At 47.4% G+C, this 21,608-nt stretch overlaps 1 protein-coding gene across 1 annotated transcript in view; it reads left to right on the forward strand.

The window, feature by feature from the left end:
- ORC4 (origin recognition complex subunit 4) overlaps positions 1-20,899 on the forward strand; it is a 39,536-nt gene extending 18,637 nt beyond the window's left edge. Inside the window, 3 exon segments of the mRNA XM_078782390.1 lie at positions 14,481-14,576; positions 14,723-14,790; positions 20,535-20,899. Of these exon segments, the coding sequence (XP_078638516.1) occupies positions 14,481-14,576; positions 14,723-14,790; positions 20,535-20,717 (347 nt within the window). The 3' untranslated portion in view covers positions 20,718-20,899.
- The last annotated feature ends 709 nt before the right edge of the window (positions 20,900-21,608 follow it).

Here is a 21,608-nt window from a genome sequence, read left to right on the forward strand (position 1 = left end):
CCCTGTAAACGAACACTATCCCCCGTTGCCGTCTCCTCGGACCATGGCAAAATGCCTTCAAGCATTAAAGATTGATGTGCCCCTGTGTCCCTCAATATCCTAACCGGTTTCCGGTTAGTCGAGGCTCCATCCCGTGACACAAACCCCTCTGAAATAAATGGTTGGTAACCCTTTTGATGGCGATTTCTCACAATGGCCATTGCATTTGGAGTCGTAATAGTCGGACTCCGCTCTGGGTCTTCCCTTTTCATGCGGTAGCAACTGGACATCAAGTGTCCAGGTTTCTTGCAAAAAGCGCAAGTAGGCCCGGAGGAAAAACTCGTGGTCTGCCTCGGGCCCCCCGAACTATAAGTTTGTCTTGGGCCCGCATCCCTCTGATTTCGAACAGGTGGGGTATCATAGTTGTCCCCATAATCATCTCGAGGCCGCCGCCATATAAGGTCGTTCTCCGCACCGGGTGTTCCATAACTCCCCTGCTGAAGTCTAGGCGAGGAGTTAGGTTTGTGGACCCCTATTCGGTGGGTTAAGGCATAATCATCTGCCATGGTGGCTGCGTCCCACAACTTTGGTACTTTCTTTTCCTGCAGGTACACTTTGATGTCCTCGTGGACACACTGCTGGAATTCCTCCACCAGGATCAAGTCCCGCAATGTTTCGAAGTCTTTCCCGACTCCTTTTGACTCACCACCGATCAAACATGTTTTCTTTCACTCTGGCAAACTCCACATGGGTCTCACTCTCCCTCTTCCTGGCATTCCTGAATTTTTGCCTGTAAGCTTCCGGAACCAACTCATAGGCTTTGAGGATGTGCTTCTTCAGTACCTCATAATCTGCACATTGGTCCATTGGTAGCGCCGAATAAATTTCCTGAGCTTTCCCCACCAGCACACTTTGCACGAGTATGGTCCAGGCCTCCTCCGGCCAGTTTAATTGTCGAGCCACTTTCTCAAAGTGTGGAAAAAATTTCGCGACTTCCTTTTCACTGAACGGTGGAACCAGCCTCACATGTCTGCCCACATCCCAGGTTTTCTGGTTAGGTGTCGACCCCGTCAGCAAGGGTGGTGCCTCTCCCCGTTCTCTCATTAACTCCAGCTCCTTGAATTTGATTTCTTGCTGAAGCTCCATGTCACGTTCCTTTAATTCCCTTTCCGCTTTTCTCTCCTCTGCTTCGAGGTCCCTTGCAGCTCTCCTCTCCTCTGCTTTTCTCCCTTCTAACCTTTCCTGGAGTTCTCGTTCCACTCTCCTTTCCTCTGCTTGCTTCTCTTCTCTCCTCTCTTCTGCTTTCCTTTCCTCTTCTGATCTTTCCTTTTCTGCTTTCCTTTCTTCTTCTGCTCTTTCCTTTTCTGCTTTCCTTTCTTCTTCTGCTAACCTTTCCTGGAGTTCTCGTTCCACTCTCCTTTCCTCTGCTTGTTTCTCTTCTCTCCTCTCTTCTGCTTTCCTTTCTTCTTCTTTTAACCTTTCCTGGAGTTCTCGTTCCACTCTCCTTTCCTCTGCTTGTTTCTCTTCTCTCCTCTCTTCTGCTTTCCTTTCTTCTTCTGCTCTTTCCTTTTCTGCTTTCCTTTCTTCTTCTTTGATCCGTTCCTGGCTCCGTAATTGCAACTCCAGTTTCCGGAGCTCCACGTCTTCTGGTTCTTCGGGTAGCCACTCCCAGGCTAACTCGTCCCATGTTCCTAATCCCACCATAGATTGTATCACCGTGGCCTGCAACTCTGCCTTCCTCAAATTAGTTCGGACCTCCAAGTTAAAATGTTTGGCCAATTTCAAGAGGTCCGACTTTAGTAACGCTCGGAACTGTGCCTCACTCGGTGTTACCGCAAAGTTCTGTGCCACAAACGCCATGGTGACTATCGTTAACACCTGCTAACCTTCACCCAAGACTTTACCCCAATTTCCCCAAAAATTTACCAATTAATACTTAATTAATAAATTTTAATTAATAAAAATATTATTTTATTATTTTATACAAATACACTTTTAGATCCCGGACGGGCCCCCAATTCTGTTACGTGGTCCCCTCGGTGACTACCTGGTCTCGGTGACCCCCGGACCGTGAGAGGATCGTCGCCAGAAAGTAGTATTATCTATGCTCTTTCGCAACGCAATCCCTATGAATTCCACCCAAGAGAAACTGATGTTCAATGATATATTTCCAGGGTAAGGATATCATACAATTTCAAGGATACAATCACGGATATATTCCCCGAGCAATCAACAACAAACAACCATCAACAATTCCCAATCCACAATCAATTCCCTATATGATTAAGATGGCCATCTTATATAGGTGTGTCCACTTCTGTACTCACGACCCCCTTTTGGTCTCTGCCCCTCACAATGTCTCTGGGCCCCTCCTGACCAAGATGCTGGTCGGCGTCGCCGCACTCGGGCGGTTGAACGAACCCCGGGTGGACGTGTTTCCACCGGGCAGGTATCGTACCAGGCACCGCGGCTGCAGCCCCTCGTGGCCACGCGAAGCGGGTACGGTAAAGCAAGCTAAAAGCCCCACGCCGCTTGCAAGGCGTGTTAGGCCCCAACGTGCGACCCGTACGCGTCTGTTTAGACGGTGCCGCGAACGGTGCCAGACGCGGGGTCGATGCACGGCCCCACGTCAACTTGACGTCTCCACCGGGTAGGTACACATCCCGGTAACTCCTCTCGCCAGACGGGCTTCGGAACGCCGCTTTTCCACGCAGCGCAAGGTCGATCCCACCTTTCGTCGGAGCGGGGCGAGGAAGAAGAATCCTCCTCGCTTTTCTTCCTCGTGTCTTTTTCTCTTCCGTTTCCGGTCACTTCCGTTTCCGGACACTTTTTCAGAAGGGCTCCTGACCCTCCAACCACAACAACCCTTAATCTACTACGCATGGATAAGCAAAGACCTGAATGGTAATTCACATACATTCACATAAATATGTAACAATTACAAGACGCTGTTTTTCTTCCTATTTAAAAGGCTTTTTTCAATTTCCTCTTCAATTCATTCCAATCCAAAAAAAAAATTCAATCTATTACAATTCCTCCTCCCTACATTCTCTAAACTCACCTTCATTCCACCCCTCTATCATTTTAAGAAGGATCTCTGACTTGAAAATCACAATAAACCCAGTTTGTAATAAATGTTCGTTTTTCATTAATCATTCACTTTCTAAACTCCCCCCTCACACCTCCCCATCTAAACTCCCTCCTCACCCCTCCCTTTCAATTCTCCCCCCTCACCCCTTCCCTCCAAATCTCCCTCTTTTCCCCTCCCTTTCAATTCTCCCCCCTTGCCCCTCCCCTCCAAATCTCCCCCCTTGCCCCTCCCCTCTCTCCCCTCTCCTTCAAAACTCCTCCCTCACCACTCCCCATCAAAACTACCCCCAACCCCTCCCCTTCAAACTTCCCTGCCCCCCTACCATCTTTCTCCAATTCTCCCCCCTCCTCCTCAAAGCTGCCTCCTCACTTCGCCTCCCTTCCATCACATACCTCCACCTTCTCCAACCTTGTACTTTGCTCTACTCCCCCTCAAACAACCCCTCACTGTGCCTCATCCCATCACCATCAAACCTTTTGCCTTCTTCATCCTTCCCTTTCTCCTCACTCTTTTGCAATCTCTGACACACTATCAACAGCTCTCCCTACCTCCCGCTCTCACCCTTCATCTTACCCTACCCCTCCCCTCCCCTGTCTTGCACCCAATGCTCCCCCTCCCTCTTCCTTGACGGTATGGACCTCAAACATCTGGGGCCTTATCTCAAACCTGATTGATCTCTCCATTCAGGTTGCTTCTGACAAACCAGACGTAATATGCTAAACAGAAACTTTCCTCCTTCAAGATGTCTCTGATTCCTTAATATCTCTTCCTGGTTACTCCATCCTCCGGTATGATAGACCTGAGCCTCGTCCTGGTGGTGGAGTTGCTATCTTCATCAAAAACTCTTCCTCACTCTCCTTACACTACTCTCTCTCCACCCCACCCCCAGGAGTACCTCTGGCTACGGCTTCCTCTTCGCTCCCACCTTTTGTTCATATGTGTGTTGTACCGTCCTCCAAACAGTGATGACTCCATTTACATTTCGCTGTCTGACAACATGGACCAACCTCTATCAACTCATCCCAACTCTCACTTCCTCATATGTGGCGACTTCAACTGTCATCATGCCAGCTGGCTGGGTGTGGGTACCTCTCTAACTAGCCATGGCATCTCAGCAAAGGACTTCTGCACTCACTGGGACCGACACAATCTGTCAATTTCCCGATCCAGATCTCAGTCAACGGAGCATCTTCTCTTCTAGACTTGGTTATGACAAACTTCCCTGCAAATGTCTGCTGCTCTTCTTCTGCTCCAATCGCTTCTTCTGATCATGTACTTGTTAAGGTGGATATCTCTCTGACCATTCTCAGAGAGCCTCCTCAGCGCCGACGAGTCTGGAATTTCACTCAGGCCGACTGGCACGGTCTTCAAGCAGCCATCAATCATCTGGACTGGTCTCTCATCTCTACAACCTCTGACATCAACTCTTCCTGGGAATTCTTCCAAAGCAAACTGCTCTCTCTCATGCACAGATTTATCCCATCTCGTCTTCAGTGGTCATACCCTTCCTCCCGTCCATGGTACACTGAATCTTGTGGTGAGGCAGTTGCCCTGAAACAACTTGCCTTTGCCTCTTGGAAGGCTAATCCAAATGAAGGCAATCTCAGTACCTTCCACCAAGCTCGGAACAAGTGTGTGTCTACCCTCAGGAGAGCCAGGAAACAATATCTCTCTACTCTCAAGACTGAACTCTCAAACCTGTCTCCTTCTTCCAAATCCTGGTGGCATCTGGTCAAATCTGTTTCTGATGTTTGTTCCCCCTCCATCCCCTCCCTTACCTCAAATGGCTACACAGTTGACACCGCACATGTCACAGCCGAATGCCTCAACTCTGTGTTTGCCTCAAAATCTTGTGTCCCAAACCCGTCTCTCTCTGTACCCACCTTACCCAGTCGAATCCAACTGCCCCTGGACTCTGTCTCCTTCTCTCCTGACAAGGTGGAGAAGTTTCTGTCAAACCTCAACTGATTCTGCAACTGGACCAGACGGCATCAGCCCACGGGTCCTAAAATCCTGCTCTGCTGCTCTTTCACACCTTCTCTCTATTCTCTTCACCCTCTCTTTTGCTCAAGGTCATCTGCCATCAGTTTGGAAATCAGCTACCATCACTGCTTTGCACAAAAACGTGCAAAAACAGATCCTTGCAACTACAGACCAATCAGCCTGCTCCCAATTATCAGCAAAGTCATTGAATCCATCATTACTTTGGATATCAAATCCTTCGTCTTCTCCATTGGCTTGAACTGTGATCATCAATGTGGTTTCAGACCAGGTCACTCTACTCTGGACATGCTGCTTCTGCTTTCTCAACAATGGATGGAGGTCCTCAATGCCAAACAGGAAATCAAAGCTGTCTCCCTTGACATCACGTGCCTTCGATACGGTCTGGCACCCCGCTCTGCTCACCAAACTCTCCTCCTATGGCAGTGGTTCTTAACCTTTTTAAAGGCGCCGAACCCTAACGAAACCCACCGAACACTCGCGGAACCCCTCAAATTTGACCAAAAAATTAAGAAGAATTACATCTTTATGTGTTTTCTGTTCTTCTTTTCGGGAGGCGATCTGGGAAATGCGTGGTTCTGTTTTGGCAAGGGCCACCCTCAAATCATTTTCGCATGCAAACCTGCTCCTTTTCTTTGTTTTAATGTCCACCAGTTTCGAAAACGCATGCTCGCAGAGATACGTTGAAACGAACGGCGTGAGGATCTCAAGGGCAATTTTAGCGATGTGAGGATACCCTTCCATTTGGCGGCACCAAAACGTTGAGAGCGTTGTTGTGCCGAAGAGTTATTGTTGAGTCTGGCTCTGCTGAAGTTCGATGAGGTCGTCGAGGTATTGGTCGTTGACATCTGCCGTTGCAACGTCGAAAGTAAACGGCTGCCGCACCCATGCTGAGTATTGCTCTTGGTCGGGGAAGTAGCCGTCGAATGACTTTCCCAGCTCATCCAAGTGCGTGGCAATCGCTTGCTTCAGCTCCCCCGGTACAGCAGTTCCTCCAACTTCAGACTCATCTTCGATCCCGCTCACGCACTCGTCCAGCAGTGAAAAGTTCGCGAAGTTGTTGTTCTCTGTTCGCCGCCTCCACAACGGTAACCTCTTTCGGAAAGCGCTCGGCTTTTCTTCAGATTCGATGACATTCACTCCACCGCCCTGCATCTGGCAATTGAGATGATCGAGTGCGTCGAAGATGTCAGCCAAGTACGCCAAGGTGAGGATGAATTCTGACTCTTGGAAGTGCGTTGCATGGCAATGCTGGTGTTCTCGCAAAAACAGGGCTAATTCCACACGCAAGGCAAAAACACGGCTCACTACCTTCTCTCATGATAACCAACAAACGTTAGAGTGGTAGAGAAGGACTTCGAATTCAGAGCCGATTTCATTGTACAGCTCTTTGAAGATGCGATGATTCAGAGCACGGCTTCACACGTAATTCACAGTTTCAACGACGATTTTCAGAACATTGGCCAGTTTTGGAGGCAGGGTGTTTGATGCCAGCGCGTGTCTGTGCAGGACGCAGTGCGTGACGATGTGTGGTGCATCGGCCTTCACCAGCGCTCCAAAACCGGAGTTGCATCCCAGCATGGCTGGGGCTCCGTCCAAGCAAATTGCAGACACCAAGTTCGACGAGAGGCCGTTGCTTCTGAAGAAGTCGTCCACAAGCTTCTTCACATCGGCTGCCTTCGTCGTTGTTGTGAGAGGCTTGCAGAACAGATAGTCTTCCTTGATCTCGTCTTCTTTGACATAATGCACAAATAAGATGAACTGCCTGAAATTCGAAATGGCGGTGGTCTCGTCAAGTTGAAGGCTGAATTTCGTCGGGCTCGCGACTAAATCTGCAACTACCTGGGCGAGGATGTCGTCGCTCATGTCATCGAATCTGCATCTGATGGTGTCATTTGAGAGTGGAACGAGAGACAACTTGTTTTCAACAGCTTTTCCCAGCATGATGTTGGCCATCTTCAACGCGGCCGGTTTGATGAGTGTCTCGCCAACAGTGTGCGGTTTGCCCTGCTTTGCGATCAGGTACGCAACTTCATACGACGCGGTGAGGATCGGTTTGTCAATTGTAACGAAGCCGAGAGTGGGCAAGGTCGCACTTGCGTCGAATCGGACTCTCTTCAATTTGAATTCATCCAGCGTTGCGTCTTTGTACTGCCCCTCGCCGTGCAGTTTTTGAAGTGTTCCCGTAGTTTTGCTGGTGCTAGGCTGGATTTGCTCAACTTGACATTGCAAAGCATGCACTGAGGACGCTGACGCACTGAGAACTTCCCGTTCCGTCAAACACGTGAACCCGTACCGCATGTAATCCTCCGACCACTTCCTTTTTTTGCTCGACATACTGCAAAAAAACAAACAAACTGATCTTAATTGAGTTCGGGAAAATAATTATATGACAAAAATTAAAAAAAGAACATGCTTAAATATCGTTACGGTTTTCTGCCGCCCTTCCTACCCTTACCAAGGGGAAATTAAGCCCCTTGTTCTTTCTGGGCCGGCGTAACCGAGACTTGAAACGCCCCTTCCGGGCAAGTGCAAGGTAGGGTTTCGGGACAAGTCTCGCACGTACCTAAATACCTGCACCGCCACGGAAGCGGGGAACCAAGCCTCGCACGAGCCACGTGTAATTTGGGTACACCGAGCAGATTGCGTACCACGTGGTCCATGTAGTTACCGTTAATATTGGAACCCGATTCGAGCGGTTCTATTCGTACCACGCGTAGTCAATGATGGAAGGGACGAAACGGTCGAATAAAGAAATAACAGGTCTAATTATTATTTACACTTATATGTACAAGTCGGTAGAAAGCAGACACAGAGCAGAACCTAAGCAGTCTCATATTGACCCAGACACAGGCCCGATCACACTCACAAAGGGGAAATGCAGGCAAGATGGTCACGCGCTGCCTTGGTCGTCCAGGAACGGCGTCGTCCGGCGTGGCTCTCCACGATCACAGCACGTCCCGCGATGAAGGCAAACAGGCGGTGGAAAGGATCCTCGAAGCGCGTCTCTCGAACAAAGGGGCAGATGAGGCAGGAAGGCGGGAGGGAATGTATGCGTCTCTCGGCGGCTTTCTGCAGCGCGTTGAGTTACCGGCGCGCTATCACTCGCGTAACCCAATCGAGGCTCGGCCTCAAGCTCAACTGAGCGTCACTTTGGTACGAGCTCTTATACTTAGTTCATGCGCGTCTTTTCTCCGAACTCGTAACTCTCATCAATACTCAGTCAAGCGCCTCCCTTCGCAGAACTGCAAGCTCACCTCTCCACAGAAGGACTCTTCACCCCGAACTGCTCTAACTCTCAACAGAACTCACAAGCGCACCTTTTCCACTCGACTCCTCATAACTCACCGAACTGCTGGCTGCCCGAACTGCTGGTGGGGGCTTCGCGCAACGGGTTTTATTGCCACGCCCTGAGCCCTCTCGAATGTTCCAACCACACCCTGTGACGCCGCGCCCCAGCCACTCCCTTTGAGCCCTGATTGGCGGCTCTCGCTTACCATCAGCCTCTCCGCCGCCCTCATTCGGTCCCTGCTCGATTTGCAAGGCCTGCCTCGTGTTAATTCATGCCAAAAAGCCAAAGGCAGCATAAGGAGGCAATGGAGGTGGCATAAGGCAATGAAGCAATGAAAAGGACCTAACTCTCATTATTCTACTCAATGCAAAACTAACACAGGAAAAGGACTATGCTCACAAATACTAAGAGATAACTGCACTATCGCGAGGCTACATGTTGTAATGTGACTAGCTGAGGGGAAAATTTAACCTTTATTGTACAAAACTCAAAACCGCAACAATATAATCTACCCCTCTGAAAACTGAGAAATTTTAACGAAGAAAACATAACTTATAGTTACGATGACGGGATTTATTATCTACACAACTCTATGTCACCTCAAACCCCATTATAATATTACATAGAAAACTGCGAATTGTTAGTTTTGAATTGCGACCAAAGGAGTTATCACCTCCACCTAAGTTTCTGAGTAATTCAATCATATTTTATAATCACCATCCATTTTTGACTTTAATATAACTCTGAACCCGCCCTGCATATCCACAAACATTTCCAACTTCCTTTTCAATTAATCAGTAACTCCAAAGTAAGGCGTGACCAATGACGCACGGCACACGGCAAGCTAATCGAGGCTATTCACTGGAATTTCCGAACACTTGCAAAGTCCAAAATCCAGTAAGTAAGTAAGCAAGTAAGCACCATCAACAGAATAATTAGCAAGTTGCTCATTGATTCAACTTACGACAGTCAGTGTGAAACAACTTATCTTAAACACAGACCAGAGAAACCATGAATGGGATGGGAACATAATTACAAATAACATTTCCATTCGTTCGTAACATACAGTCACGTGAAAAAGTAAGTACACCCCATGTAAAGTTTTGACTATTTCAACATACAGCTATTTGATCTTCATTTCAACAATATTGATAGATAAAGGTGATATAATATAACAAATATCATGAAACATTTACATTTTGTAGTCCATTGTATAATTTAAATAAACATAAATGCAAATTTCGCATGTGGAAAAAGTAAGTACACCCCTACATTTATCACTACTTCAAATACCTAAAATGAGAATCAGGTGCACCAGCTCAGGTGCAAATGATTAGAACATCGTTAGAGAGGATCTTCGAGGAACCTGTCTCATTTAAACCTCAGACATTTAGTTTGGTTTGCTCTTTGTTGTTGAAGTGTGTGGCGTCACCATGCGTAGATCAAAAGAGCTCTCTGAGGCCTTCAGAAAGAAGGTTATAGATGCCTACGAGTCTGGGAAGGGATTTAAAAAGATCTCCAAACAATTTGAAATCAATCATTCGACTGTCCGGAAGATCATCTACAAGTGGAGAAGATTCCAAACAACTGCCAACTTGTTCAGGCCAGGCCGCCCCAGCAAGTTCAGCCCGAGAGCAGACCGCAAGATGCTGAAATAAGTCTCTAAGAACCCCAGAATGTCATCACGGGACCTACAGGTAGCTCTTGCCACTGTTGATGTCAAAGTGCACGAGTCCACCATTAGAAAGAGGCTGCACAAATTTGATCGACATGGGAGGTGTGCCAGGAGGAAACTTTTGCTGTCCAGAAAGAACATCAGGGAAAGACTAAAGTTTGCAAATGAACACCTAGGCAAACACCAGCACTTCCCCTAACAATGTGCTCTGGACAGATGAGTCAAAGGTAGAGCCATTTGGCCACAGTACCAGAAGACATGTTTGGCGAAAACCAAAGACAGCTTTTGACCACAAGAACCTGATACCAACAGTAAAGCATGGTGATGGAAATATTATGGTTTGGGGCAGCTTTGCTGCATCAGGGCCTGGGCAGCTCACCATCATAGAATCCACTATGAATTCTTCATTGTACCAGAGGGTGCTTGAGGATAATGTGAGGCCATCTGTCGGAAAGTTGAAACTCAACCGAAGGTGGACCTTGCAACATGACAATGACCCTAAACATACCAGTAAATCCACCAAGGAATGGCTGAAAAGAAAGAAATGGAGGGTTCTGGAATGGCTAAGTCAAAGCCCGGATCTAAATCCCATCGAGATGTTGTGGTGGGATTTGAAACGAGCTGTGCATGCAAGAAACCCCTCAAACATCGCACAGCTGAAAGAATTCTGCATGGAGGAGTGAGCAAAAATTTCTCCCAGTCGATGTCAGAGACTGGTAGACAGTTATAAGAAACGCCTACTTGAGGTTGTTTCTGCCAAAGGGGGCAATACCACCAATTAGAGCCAAGGGTGTACTTACTTTTTCCACATGCGAAATTTGCATTTATGTTTATTTAAATTATACAATGGACTACAAAATGTAAATGTTTCATGATATTTGTTATATTATATCACCTTTATCTATCAATATTGTTGAAATGAAGATCAAATAGCTGTATGTTGAAATATGTTGAAAAAGTCAAAACTTTACATGGGGTGTACTTACTTTTTCACGTCACTGTACATAGCAAAATAATAATAATCTATCTATAATTCCAGTAATCTCTGTGTGTATGTTTGTATGTTTGTATGTTTGTATGTTTGTATGTTTGTCTGTGACCGCTGTTTCTCGACAACCACGGGTCCGATATACTTGAAACTTGCCAGGTATATTGCTGGGGACCCGAGGATGTGCCTTTTCAAGGTTTCATATTAATCGGACAAGTAGTTACCGAGCTATGGCGATTTCTTTACCAAACTCCGCAAGCCGTTCGCTTTGGACCAAACCATTTCATGTAAATAGAGGGGGGGGGGATTGTCACCGTACTCGCAAGCCGTTCGCTTTGGACCAAACCATTTCATGTAAATAGAGGGGGGGGATTGTCACCGTACTCGCAAGCCGTTCGCTTTGGCTTTGCGAATGGACCAAACCATTTCATGGACCAAACCATTTCATGTAAATAGAGGGGGGGGGGGGATTGTCACCGTACTCGCACCCACGTACCCACGTACCCACGTACGGGCATTGCACCCACGTACGGGCATGCCCTAGTATTAATAATACTAGGGCATGCCCGTACTATATATATATCTAAAATTATATCCCCCCCCTCTATTTACATGAATGGTTTGGTCCATTCGCAACGACCACAGAACCCCCCCCCCTCTATTTACATGCAATGGTTTGGTCCATTCGCAACGCCAAAGCGAACGGCGAACGGCTAAATCGCCATAGCTCGGTAAGTACTTGTCCGATTAATTTCAAACCTTGAAAAGGCACATCCTCGGGTCCCCAGCAATATACCTGGCAAGTTTCAAGTATATCGGACCGGTAGTTGTCGAGAAATCGTTGTCGCATACATACACACACACATACACACAGAGATTAATGGAATTATAGATAAAAGCGTAATTACACATAGATTCAAAATTAATACAAAACTAAAAACAAAAAAACAAACAAATTGCAATGCGTTTCGGAGGACCTCCGCCGAACCCCTGAGACTGGCTCACTGAACCCCTGGGGTTCGGTCGAACCCAGGTTAAGAACCACGGTCCTATCGTATCCATGGAAATCTCCACGGATGGCTTGCGGACTTCCCTTCTGGTCGTAGTCAACGTGTGGCCCTGAATGGATTTCTCTCATCTCCCCTTCCTATTCAGGCTTGAGTTCCCCAAGGCAGTTTCCTGGGCCCCGTGCTTTTTCTGGTATTCATCAATGATCTCTCCGACTCTCTGGAAAATCCTCTCTATCCCTTCGCTGATGACTCCACTCTCTGCCGCTCCATTCTTCATCCCTCAGATCGGTAGTCTGCAGCCTCCTCACTCTCTGCAAACCTGGACAACTGGTCAAACAAGTGGAACATGTCTTTCTATCCTGACAAATCTCACACTCTTACTATGTCTCTCCGAAAAGAACGACTGGACAACCCTTCCATCTACTTTCTCAACAATCCTCTCCAAGAAGTTGTCACTCAAGCTTTTGGGTCTCACTATCTGCCATGATCTTTCCTGGGATAACCACATTTCCAAGCTCGCCTCCAAAGCCAGTCGCCGACTGGGCACCCTTCGTCGTGCGAAGTCCTTCCTTGGCACACCTGAGCTCCTCACCACATACAAGGCTTTCATCCGCAGCTCAATGGAATACTGCTCTCCCCTCTGGGCTGGTGCTCCTGCCTCACACCTAGCTCGGCTTCACGCTGTTGAAAGCAAAGCTTTCAGAATCATTGGAATCTGCCGCGATGAAGCTGATTGTGAGGGTCTTCCACCCACTCACTCACTGCAGGCAGGTAGGTGGTCTTTTTGTCTTCTACCGACTCATATCTGGCCTAGCTCCCCCAGCTCTATCTGTTCTCTGTCCCTCAAATATTCCTGCAGGTCGCACAAGATCTGCCAGCAACCATCTTCTGGTGAAATTGCCAAAATCAAGACACTCTGCTCACCTTCACTCTTTCATTCCTCTTTACTGCCGCCTCTGGAACAAATTTCCTCAACCTCTTCAATCTCACTCCTCCCTCCAGGTCTTTAAAACAGCTGTTCACTACCATCTCTTGTCTTCCCCCATCCAAAACCTTGATCTTTTCTACCCCCGTGAATTCACCCCAGATCCACTTTTTTGAAATGCCGACTTCTTTCCTGGAAGTCTTAGCAGGGTACATGTATTTTATACCTCTCCCCCCCCCTTTCCATGCCTCTTCCCCCCAAGCCCCCTCCCTCCCACAGATCTCCCGATGTGTCTGTTCTGTGCTGCTGTGCTTGTGTGCTTCCCTCTCTCCCCATCTTGTCTCCCGCTCCCTTTATTTTATGTTTTGTGTCGGGGGGGGGGGGGGGGGGGGGGTTTTGTGATTGCTGTTAGCTCTTGCACGAGCCTCGATCTTGTGTAAAAGAAAGCATTTTTGATCATAACTTGAATAATTTTTCTCCGATTTTCATGTTGAGCTTTATGGATAGATTACAGATCGAGGACACATTTTCTTAATTTACAGTTTCTTTAAATGTTGAAGGTCAAGGTCATATGGCGGTCCCAAAAAAATATGGTCATTATTGGATCGCGGGCATCGGGGAAAGCTTACCCATGGCGATCGCTTTTTGTGATCACTGATATCGAGTTAAGCTCCGAGGTTGTCAAAATAATTTTTTTATTTGTTGATTATTTAGAAATCATATTGTAACTTGTGTGGATACTATAGGGGGCTTTATTTACATATGTATGCAAATTGTGCTATTTTGATATTGATCTCCCACCCTACCAACCATCTGCAATACAATGATCTTCTCCACTCGTTTCCAAACTTTCCCTTTTGTACCTACAACTCCCCCAACCAATCCTCTTTTCTCAATGATACACCCCTCCCCCAACTCAACTTCTACCTGCATATGCAACATGTATATCTGATGGCTCCGACTTTATATTGACGCAATCGGTTCATTATTGCTCGCAATTACATAATGTTACATTAAACGGGGTGACCCATCTGATGACATTGGTTGGTGGACGTTAAAGATCCCATGGTGTCCTTCGTGAATAGTAGGTGAGCTATCGCCGGCACCATGACCAAATTACAAATTATTGCCCAAACTCCTGCTGAGAAAGCAATGACAAACCACCAAGCGTAACTCTTGCCAATAAACTGCTTTGGTGGCACCGACACTCTAACAGAGTATGCTACATCAGAATCAGGATGTTTGAATCATTCTAACTTGTTAAACTGTATGTCGTACAAGTTAGACTCTGATGGCAAACAATATGCTGATGCAGCTTTAATAATCTAGCCTCTGATAATATGCTGATGCAGCTTTAATAATCTAGCCTCTGATGTCATGTGGCAGTTTAAAACTGTGTCCACCATCTCTTACCGAAGCTTTTCTCGGCCTTGCGGTCTCGGCACGAGGTGCCGTTTATGACTGTTATTTGTTCCGACTGCCATTTAGCTTGACATGTTGTTCCGTTCTCGCAATGCAGGTGTTTCGATGTTGGAGCTGTGCCTAATTATCGCCACGAAACATGTTGATGACATTTATAATGGCGCACCGTTTAACTTCCAGATGGTGTACAGTGGTGAGTTTACATTTCCTGTTTTCTTGCTTTCAAGTATTCCCCTCCGCCCCTCCCACCCAGGTGAAAAATAAAGCATTGCCTATATTTTACCTCGAGATCGGAACAATTATTTGATAGTCTCTAACTTACTTCTTGTTCACTTTCAGACTATCAACAATTTATACAAAGGAAGTCATTTTCAGTGTTGAGTTTTGAAAAACCAGTTGTGATGAAGGTACGCCAATCTTTTTCTTGTATTCAGCACTTTAGATGAGAGGGTGGGGAATGCGTCATTCTCCCAAATGAAATTTATTTTGGTTCAATATGAAATTTATCGAGCCTCTGTCATGTTAAAGTATGCACTATCATGTCCTGCCATGTTCTGTGTTCCAGCTTTTGCACATGCCGTGACAGGGTATACAAAAAATGTATACCACATATAGGACAAAGACTGTACTTTTAGGTGAATTGTAAGGACATTAGTAATCTATATATACACAAAGAATTAAGTTAAGCACCCCTACACAAAGAATTAAGTTAAGCACCCCCTAATATATATTCTTTGTGTATATGTATACATTGGCATATATTCTAAGGTATGTGAGATCAAATAATGATTGGTATGACATTAGCAATTATCCATTGATGAAATGCAGATGAGTGCACTCATCTGTGACGCCCATCGCTCGTGCAGCACGTGTTATCATCCACGTGGTCGTGATTTTCTGTCGTGATCGCTAGAGGTCTTCTCAGAACAATGACTGTACGTTAGAAAACATAAACGTCATCCACACTGTCCGTGATGGACCTATAGCTCATACTTAAATTGAGGTGAAAATATGCCTAAAATTCCCAAAAATTTCACCTTAAATTATTCAGAATACAATATTGAAAACGGCATGATTGTTATGTTTTTATGTGACCATAATATCACTTCTCCAGAAAATATAGCAATATCATGGGTATATTACACTGTTTTGACGACAACAAACTTGTAATGTGCGAGGTTGTAAAAAAACGGGGGGGGTGCTTAACTTAATTCTTTGTGTATATATAAAACACAGTGTGTGTGTGTGTGTGTGTGTGTGTGTGTGTGTGTGTGTGTGTGTGTGTGTGTGTGCGTGTGCGTGTGCGTGTAATGTTACCGATAGACTCCGAAACGGAGAGGCTCACGTGCTTGATATTTGGCATAGACATGGCCATTGAGCCTGGGACGAACATGGCTGAGACCATATTTGACGAGATCCATATTTTTTATTCATATTTACCTCAGCGCATCTCAGCCAGTGCGAGCAGCTCGCTGGATTCGCTCAGAGCGATCACGTGATGTTCCATCCCGTCACACGTTACACGTCATTCAGGGCGAAAAGCCATTGCGTTTTTCACCTTTATGCGACCGTGTTTTGTGTCGATTTTGTGCGATATGAATTAAATTTGAATTCATATTTCGTGTTTACGAATTCGAATACGATGGATTTCCCCTTTCCTCTTTCGATTTCGAATACATATCGAATACGAGCTTGAGTCGAGAGGGCGAATGTACGGGTTGGGAATGTACGGGTCTCCCCTCCCCCACCCGGCAATGCCGGGTACTTCTGCTAGGATCACGTGATGTTCCAACTTTGCCGCCATAATCTCACAGTTATGCGTTCGCACGTAATTCAGTTTTTTCACATTTCAGCGAGGAACATTGCCATTCACACCACTTAGGTTTTTTTTCACTTTCATCTGATATTTGTGATTTATTTCAAACAAACTGTATTTCCATCTACACGGCCATGTATTCCTATTAACGTTATGTAAAGTACATAAATTGTGTGGATTACATCATTTCTGGATGTGATCAATTGCCAGTAACCATCTATATCCCTCCCTTCTCCTCCCCTCCCTCCCCCTCCCCTCCCCCCTCCCATCCTGCCCTACCCCTTCCCCATCCCCCTCCCTTATCCCCCATGCTCCTCCCTTTCCCCCTACCCCTTCCCCCCTACCCTTCCTTTCTGTCCCTACCCCCTTCCCCACCCCCCTCCCCCACCCCCACGCCTCCCCCCTCCTCCCCCCTCCCCCTGCACCTCCCCCTCCCACTCCTCCCTCCCCCTCCTCCCCTCCCCTCACCCTCCCACCACCCACCCCTCACCCTCCCACTCCCCCTCCCCCCACCCTCCCACTCCTCCCTCCCCCCCACCCTCCCACTCCTCCCTCCCCCCACCCACCCACCCTCCCACCCCCCCACCCTCCCACTCCCCTCCCCCCACCCTCCCACTCCTCCCTCCCCCCACCCTCCCACTCCTCCCTCCCCCACCCTCCCACTCCTCCCTCCCTCACCCTCCTCCCCTCCCCTCACCTCCCACTCCTCCCTCCCCCACCCTCCCAATCCTCCCTCCCCCACCCCTCCCACTCCTCCCTCCCCCACCCTGCACTCCTCCCTCCCCCCCACCCTCCCACTCCTCCCTCCCCCCACCCTCCCACTCCTCCCTCCCCCCACCCTCCCACTCCTCCCTCCCCCCACTCCTCCCTCCCCCCACCCTCCCACTCCTCCCTCCCCCCACCCTCCCACTCCTCCCTCCCCCACCCTCCCACCTCCCCTCCCCCCCACCCTCCCACTCCTCCCTCCCCCCCACCCTCCCACTGCTCCCTCCCCCCACCCTCCACTGCTCCCTCCCCCCCACCCTCCCACTCCTCCCTCCCCCCCACCTCCCACTCCTCCCCCCACCCTCCCACTCCTCCCTCCCCCCATCCTCCCACTCCTCTCCCCCTCCATCCCTCCCCCTCCCCCCCTTCCCCCTCCCCCTCCTCCCTCCCCCCATTCCCCTCCCCACCCCTCCCCCTCCCCTCCCCCCATTACCCTCCCCCTCCCCTCCCCCCATTACCCTCCCCTCCCCTCCCCCCATTACCCTCCCCCTCCCCTCCCCCATTCCCCTCCCCACCCCTCCCCCTCCCCTCCCCTCCCCCTCCCCTCCCCCCTCCCCCTCCCTCCCCCCCCTCCCCCTCCCCTCCCCCTCCCCCTCCCCCTCCCCCTCCCCCACCCCTCCCCCTCCCTCCTCCCCCTCCCTCCCACTCCCCCTCCCCATCCCTCCCACTCCCCCTCCCTTTCCCCCTTCCCCCTCCCCCTACCCTTCCCACTCCCTTCTCCCTCCACCCTACCCTCTCCCCTTCCCCACTCCCCCTTTCCCCTCCTCTCCCCCTCCCCCTCCCTTTCCCCATGCCCCTCCCCCTCCCTTTCCCCCATGCCCCTCCCTTTCCCCCCTACCCCTTCCTTTCTGCCCTCCCTTCCCCCCTACCCCTTCCTTTCTGCCCTCCCCTCCCCCCCTCCCTCCCCCTCCCTCTCCCCTCCCCCTCCCTCTCCCCCCCCCTCTCCTCACCTCCCCCCTGTTCCCCTCCCCCCCCCTCTCCTCCCCTCCCCCCTGTTCCCCTCCCCTCCCCCTGTTCCCCTCCCCTCCCCTTCCCTCCCTCCCCCGCCCGGCAATGCCGGGTACTTCTGCTAGTCTTATGTAATTGCACCAAATGTGATTTTTATCTACTCCCCTCCACCTCCCTATGAAGAATGAGCCATTGTAGTGATCGTCGGTGAACAGCAATCTTCAAGTCTTTCCACAGATTCTAAATGGTATTTAAGTCTGGGCTTTGGCTGGGCCACTCAAGGACTTTCACGTTCTTGTTCCGAAGCCATTCCAGTGATTATTTGGTTGTATGCTTGTGACCGACAATGTGGTCATTGTCCTCTTGGAATGCAAATCTTTACCGCAGTCTAAGGTCTTTTGCACTGAAGCAGGTTCTCCTCAAGGATTTGCCTGTATTTGGCTCCATTCATTGGTCCCTCTATCCTTGTAAGTTTCCCAGTCCCTGCTGCTGAAAAGCATCCCCATAGCATGATACTGCCACCACTATGCTTAACAGTAGGGTTGGTGTTAGATGGGTGATGATCTGTGCTCAGTTTCTGTCAGATGTAGTGCTTTGCATTCAGGCCAAAAAGTTCAATTTTCATCTCGTCAGACCACAGAATATTTTGCCTCACTCGGAGTCTTTCATGTGCCTTTTCTCACGAATGGTTTCCATCTGACGACTCTCCCACAAAGCCTATATTTGTGAAGTGCTGCAAAGACCTGTTCTTCTGGCATGTTCTCCGATTTCTGCTCTGGAACTCTGTAGTTCTGTCAGTGGTCATTGGGTTCTTGGAAGAGTCTGGGTATTTCTATATTATTTCTATTTCCTAATGACGGTGCACTGTGCTCTTAGGAACTTTCAACATTAGGAATTGTTTCATACCTTTCCCAAGAAATATGACTCCTCACAATTCCATCTCGGAATACTACGGACAGTTCCTTGGACTTCATGGTAGAGTTCCTGCTCTGACACGAGCTGTCAACTGTGGGACCTTGTATGGAAAGGTGTGTTTCTTTCTCCGATCTTTCTCCGAATCATGTCCAATTGATTGAGTTGGCCCCAGGTGGACTCCAGTAAAGTTGTAAAAACATCTCAAGAATGATCAAAGGAAATTGGATGCACCTGAGCTCCATTTGGAGTGTCATATAGGAAACGGGTTGAATACTTATTGACTTGAGACATTTCAGTTTTTCATTTTTAATTAATTTGTAAAAGAAAATGTTAAAAACAAATTCCACTTTGACATGATGGGGTATTATGTGTAGATCAGTGACAAATATATCAAATGAATCGATTTTGAATGCAGGCTTCAACAACAAAATGTGAAAAAGTCAAGCGGTGTGAATACTTCCTGAAAGCACTGCACATGTTATTTTGGCAGCACAAAGTGTAATTTGACTTGAATGCGTCATGGGTGCCTTCGCCCACGTTAGATGTCAACGTCAACCCAATGCTACGTTTGATCACAATTAAAGGTCGCATGAAAAATGAAAGGTCACGAAAGGGCGTGTGAAAGTGAAAATAAATACGTGAAAGAGAACTTCAGACGTTTCTGAGTTATGGTCTGCAAAATGATGTTGAATGGGCAAATGACCTTCAGGCTGTTCAAACTAAAATTGATTCAGTTTATCTTTGTATTCCAGTCCATACCTTTGTCAAATATGGTTGAAATCTCTTGAGCAGTTCATACTTCATTACAGTAGCACAGATTCTAAACTAGAACGACATTCGGAATAGAGAGCATACCTCCATCACGATGAACAGTTTACGTTTTGTCTCCCGATAGGCTAGATATGGATTCGGACCTTATCCAAAATCGAATCGGCTTGTTCTTGTCACCTACCCAACTCATCCACCAAGTTCCGTCTGAATCCATCCACATTTTCGAATATCATGCTATATATTGTTTTGGCCCTATCTCTCAATTCTGAAGAATCACTTAAATTATAATATCCAGATCTTCACCAAAATTTAATCAATTCATCCTTGCCACAAAATAAACGGGTGAAAACATAACCTCCGTCCACCTTTGGTGGCGGAGGTAATTAAAGGGCACTCTACCATTGGCCTTTGACCTTTTGCAACCAAAATGTAATCATTTCATCTTTGTATTAGTCCATAGTTATGCAAAGGTTGGTCAAAATCCCTTCAGTTGTTTACAAGTTATTGCAGTAACAAAAATCTGATACTTTCAGCTGAAGGTCACATGACGTTTTACCCGAAGATCGAATGAGTTCATGTTTTCATCATAATACACCTTTGTACCAACTCTGGTAAAAGTCCCTTCAGCGATTCACAAGTGGTAAAATAATCATGGACTGGCAACCTGAAAATATAATGCCTCTGGCAGCGGAGGCATAAAAATAAGGTTCATACGGGGTGGTACGTCTATATCACATTTGCATGGAATAGAGTAAAGAGCAGGAATTGAGTTTACTAGTATAGTCCCTGCATGATTATCCCGAATGGGTTAAATGATAAACCTTCCGCAGGCCATGCAGCCTTTCGGTGCAAATACTCGGTGACCCCTTTATCATTGAGCAATCATGAGTGGAAGGCTGCAATATTTGTTCTACCACCGTGGCTTCTGCTTGGCAGGCATTTGAGCGGCTCCAGCAGCTCAACTTCATCCAGCCAGTCGAGGGAGCAGCCGGACGTGGACAGAGAGAGTTCCAGCTCATGAGATTCTTGTTGAACGACTTGCAGATTCAAGAAGCACTCCAGAACTTCCCGCAGTGTCCAACTGACCTACGCCTTTGGGCTTCTTCATCTCTGAACTAGCTTGAGCTTGTTTATAAACAATCGGAGCATGCTGGGGATAATGCATTTGTGGTTATATTCTACCATCTTTGTCTATGACAAAGATGCTGAAGAACACATATTTTGCACTTGACAAGCAAAATTGTCTCTGCTCTTTTAACCCTTGGAATTGTCAAGATAAAATAAAGTGCTTTTCCAACTTTTTTTGTTTTTCTAAACTGTATTGTAAAGTCGTACTTTGTAAGACTTATTTGTAGTACTTGTATCCGAGAGGTACAATAAGTTGTTTTTTGGTGTAAATTGAGGGCTCAAAAATCTTTATTTTCAAAGGAGTGGGAAGAGATAAACAGAAGGTGGTCATAATCCAGGATGACCGAAGTACAAAGTGCACAATTTTTTTTTTCAATACTTTATCTGCTGCTGCTATTAGGGTTTTTTTTTCAATGTAATAAAGTCTTGAGGGTTGCTTTTGCCAAAAGCAGTTTCTATGGGCAAGAAATGCGCTGGATATAGTTCCATTGTGCTTAAAACAAGACCGATAGTACAACGGCGCAGCTGGGCTTTTGATACTTTAGTTGAAGATGATAGTATGCCCTGGGTGGGGATACCAGTTAGCAGTTCGCAATTAATGCAAGTGTTACATTAAAAAAAAAAAAAAAATTTCAATAAATTCCACATTCCTGTGCCATCTTCAGTCGAATGTCAGGCATTGACAACAGGTTCGTGAATGACTTGGACAAAAAACATACCTTGTCTGAATGTTGCTATATCCAGTCAATGGTGAAACTGCAAATGGTGAACCCGCGAATGTCACGGAAGGAAACTGTTACGTCATTTCCTCATTCTGCTTTAAACTCAATATCTCTATATCATTCCAATCACAAATTAGTGCAATTGTATTAACTAGGGCAT

The sequence above is a fragment of the Myxine glutinosa genome, chromosome 7 (genome assembly GCF_964187855.1).
Source record: "Myxine glutinosa chromosome 7, kmMyxGlut1.1, whole genome shotgun sequence".
NCBI classification, from domain to species: Eukaryota; Metazoa; Chordata; class Myxini; order Myxiniformes; family Myxinidae; genus Myxine; species Myxine glutinosa.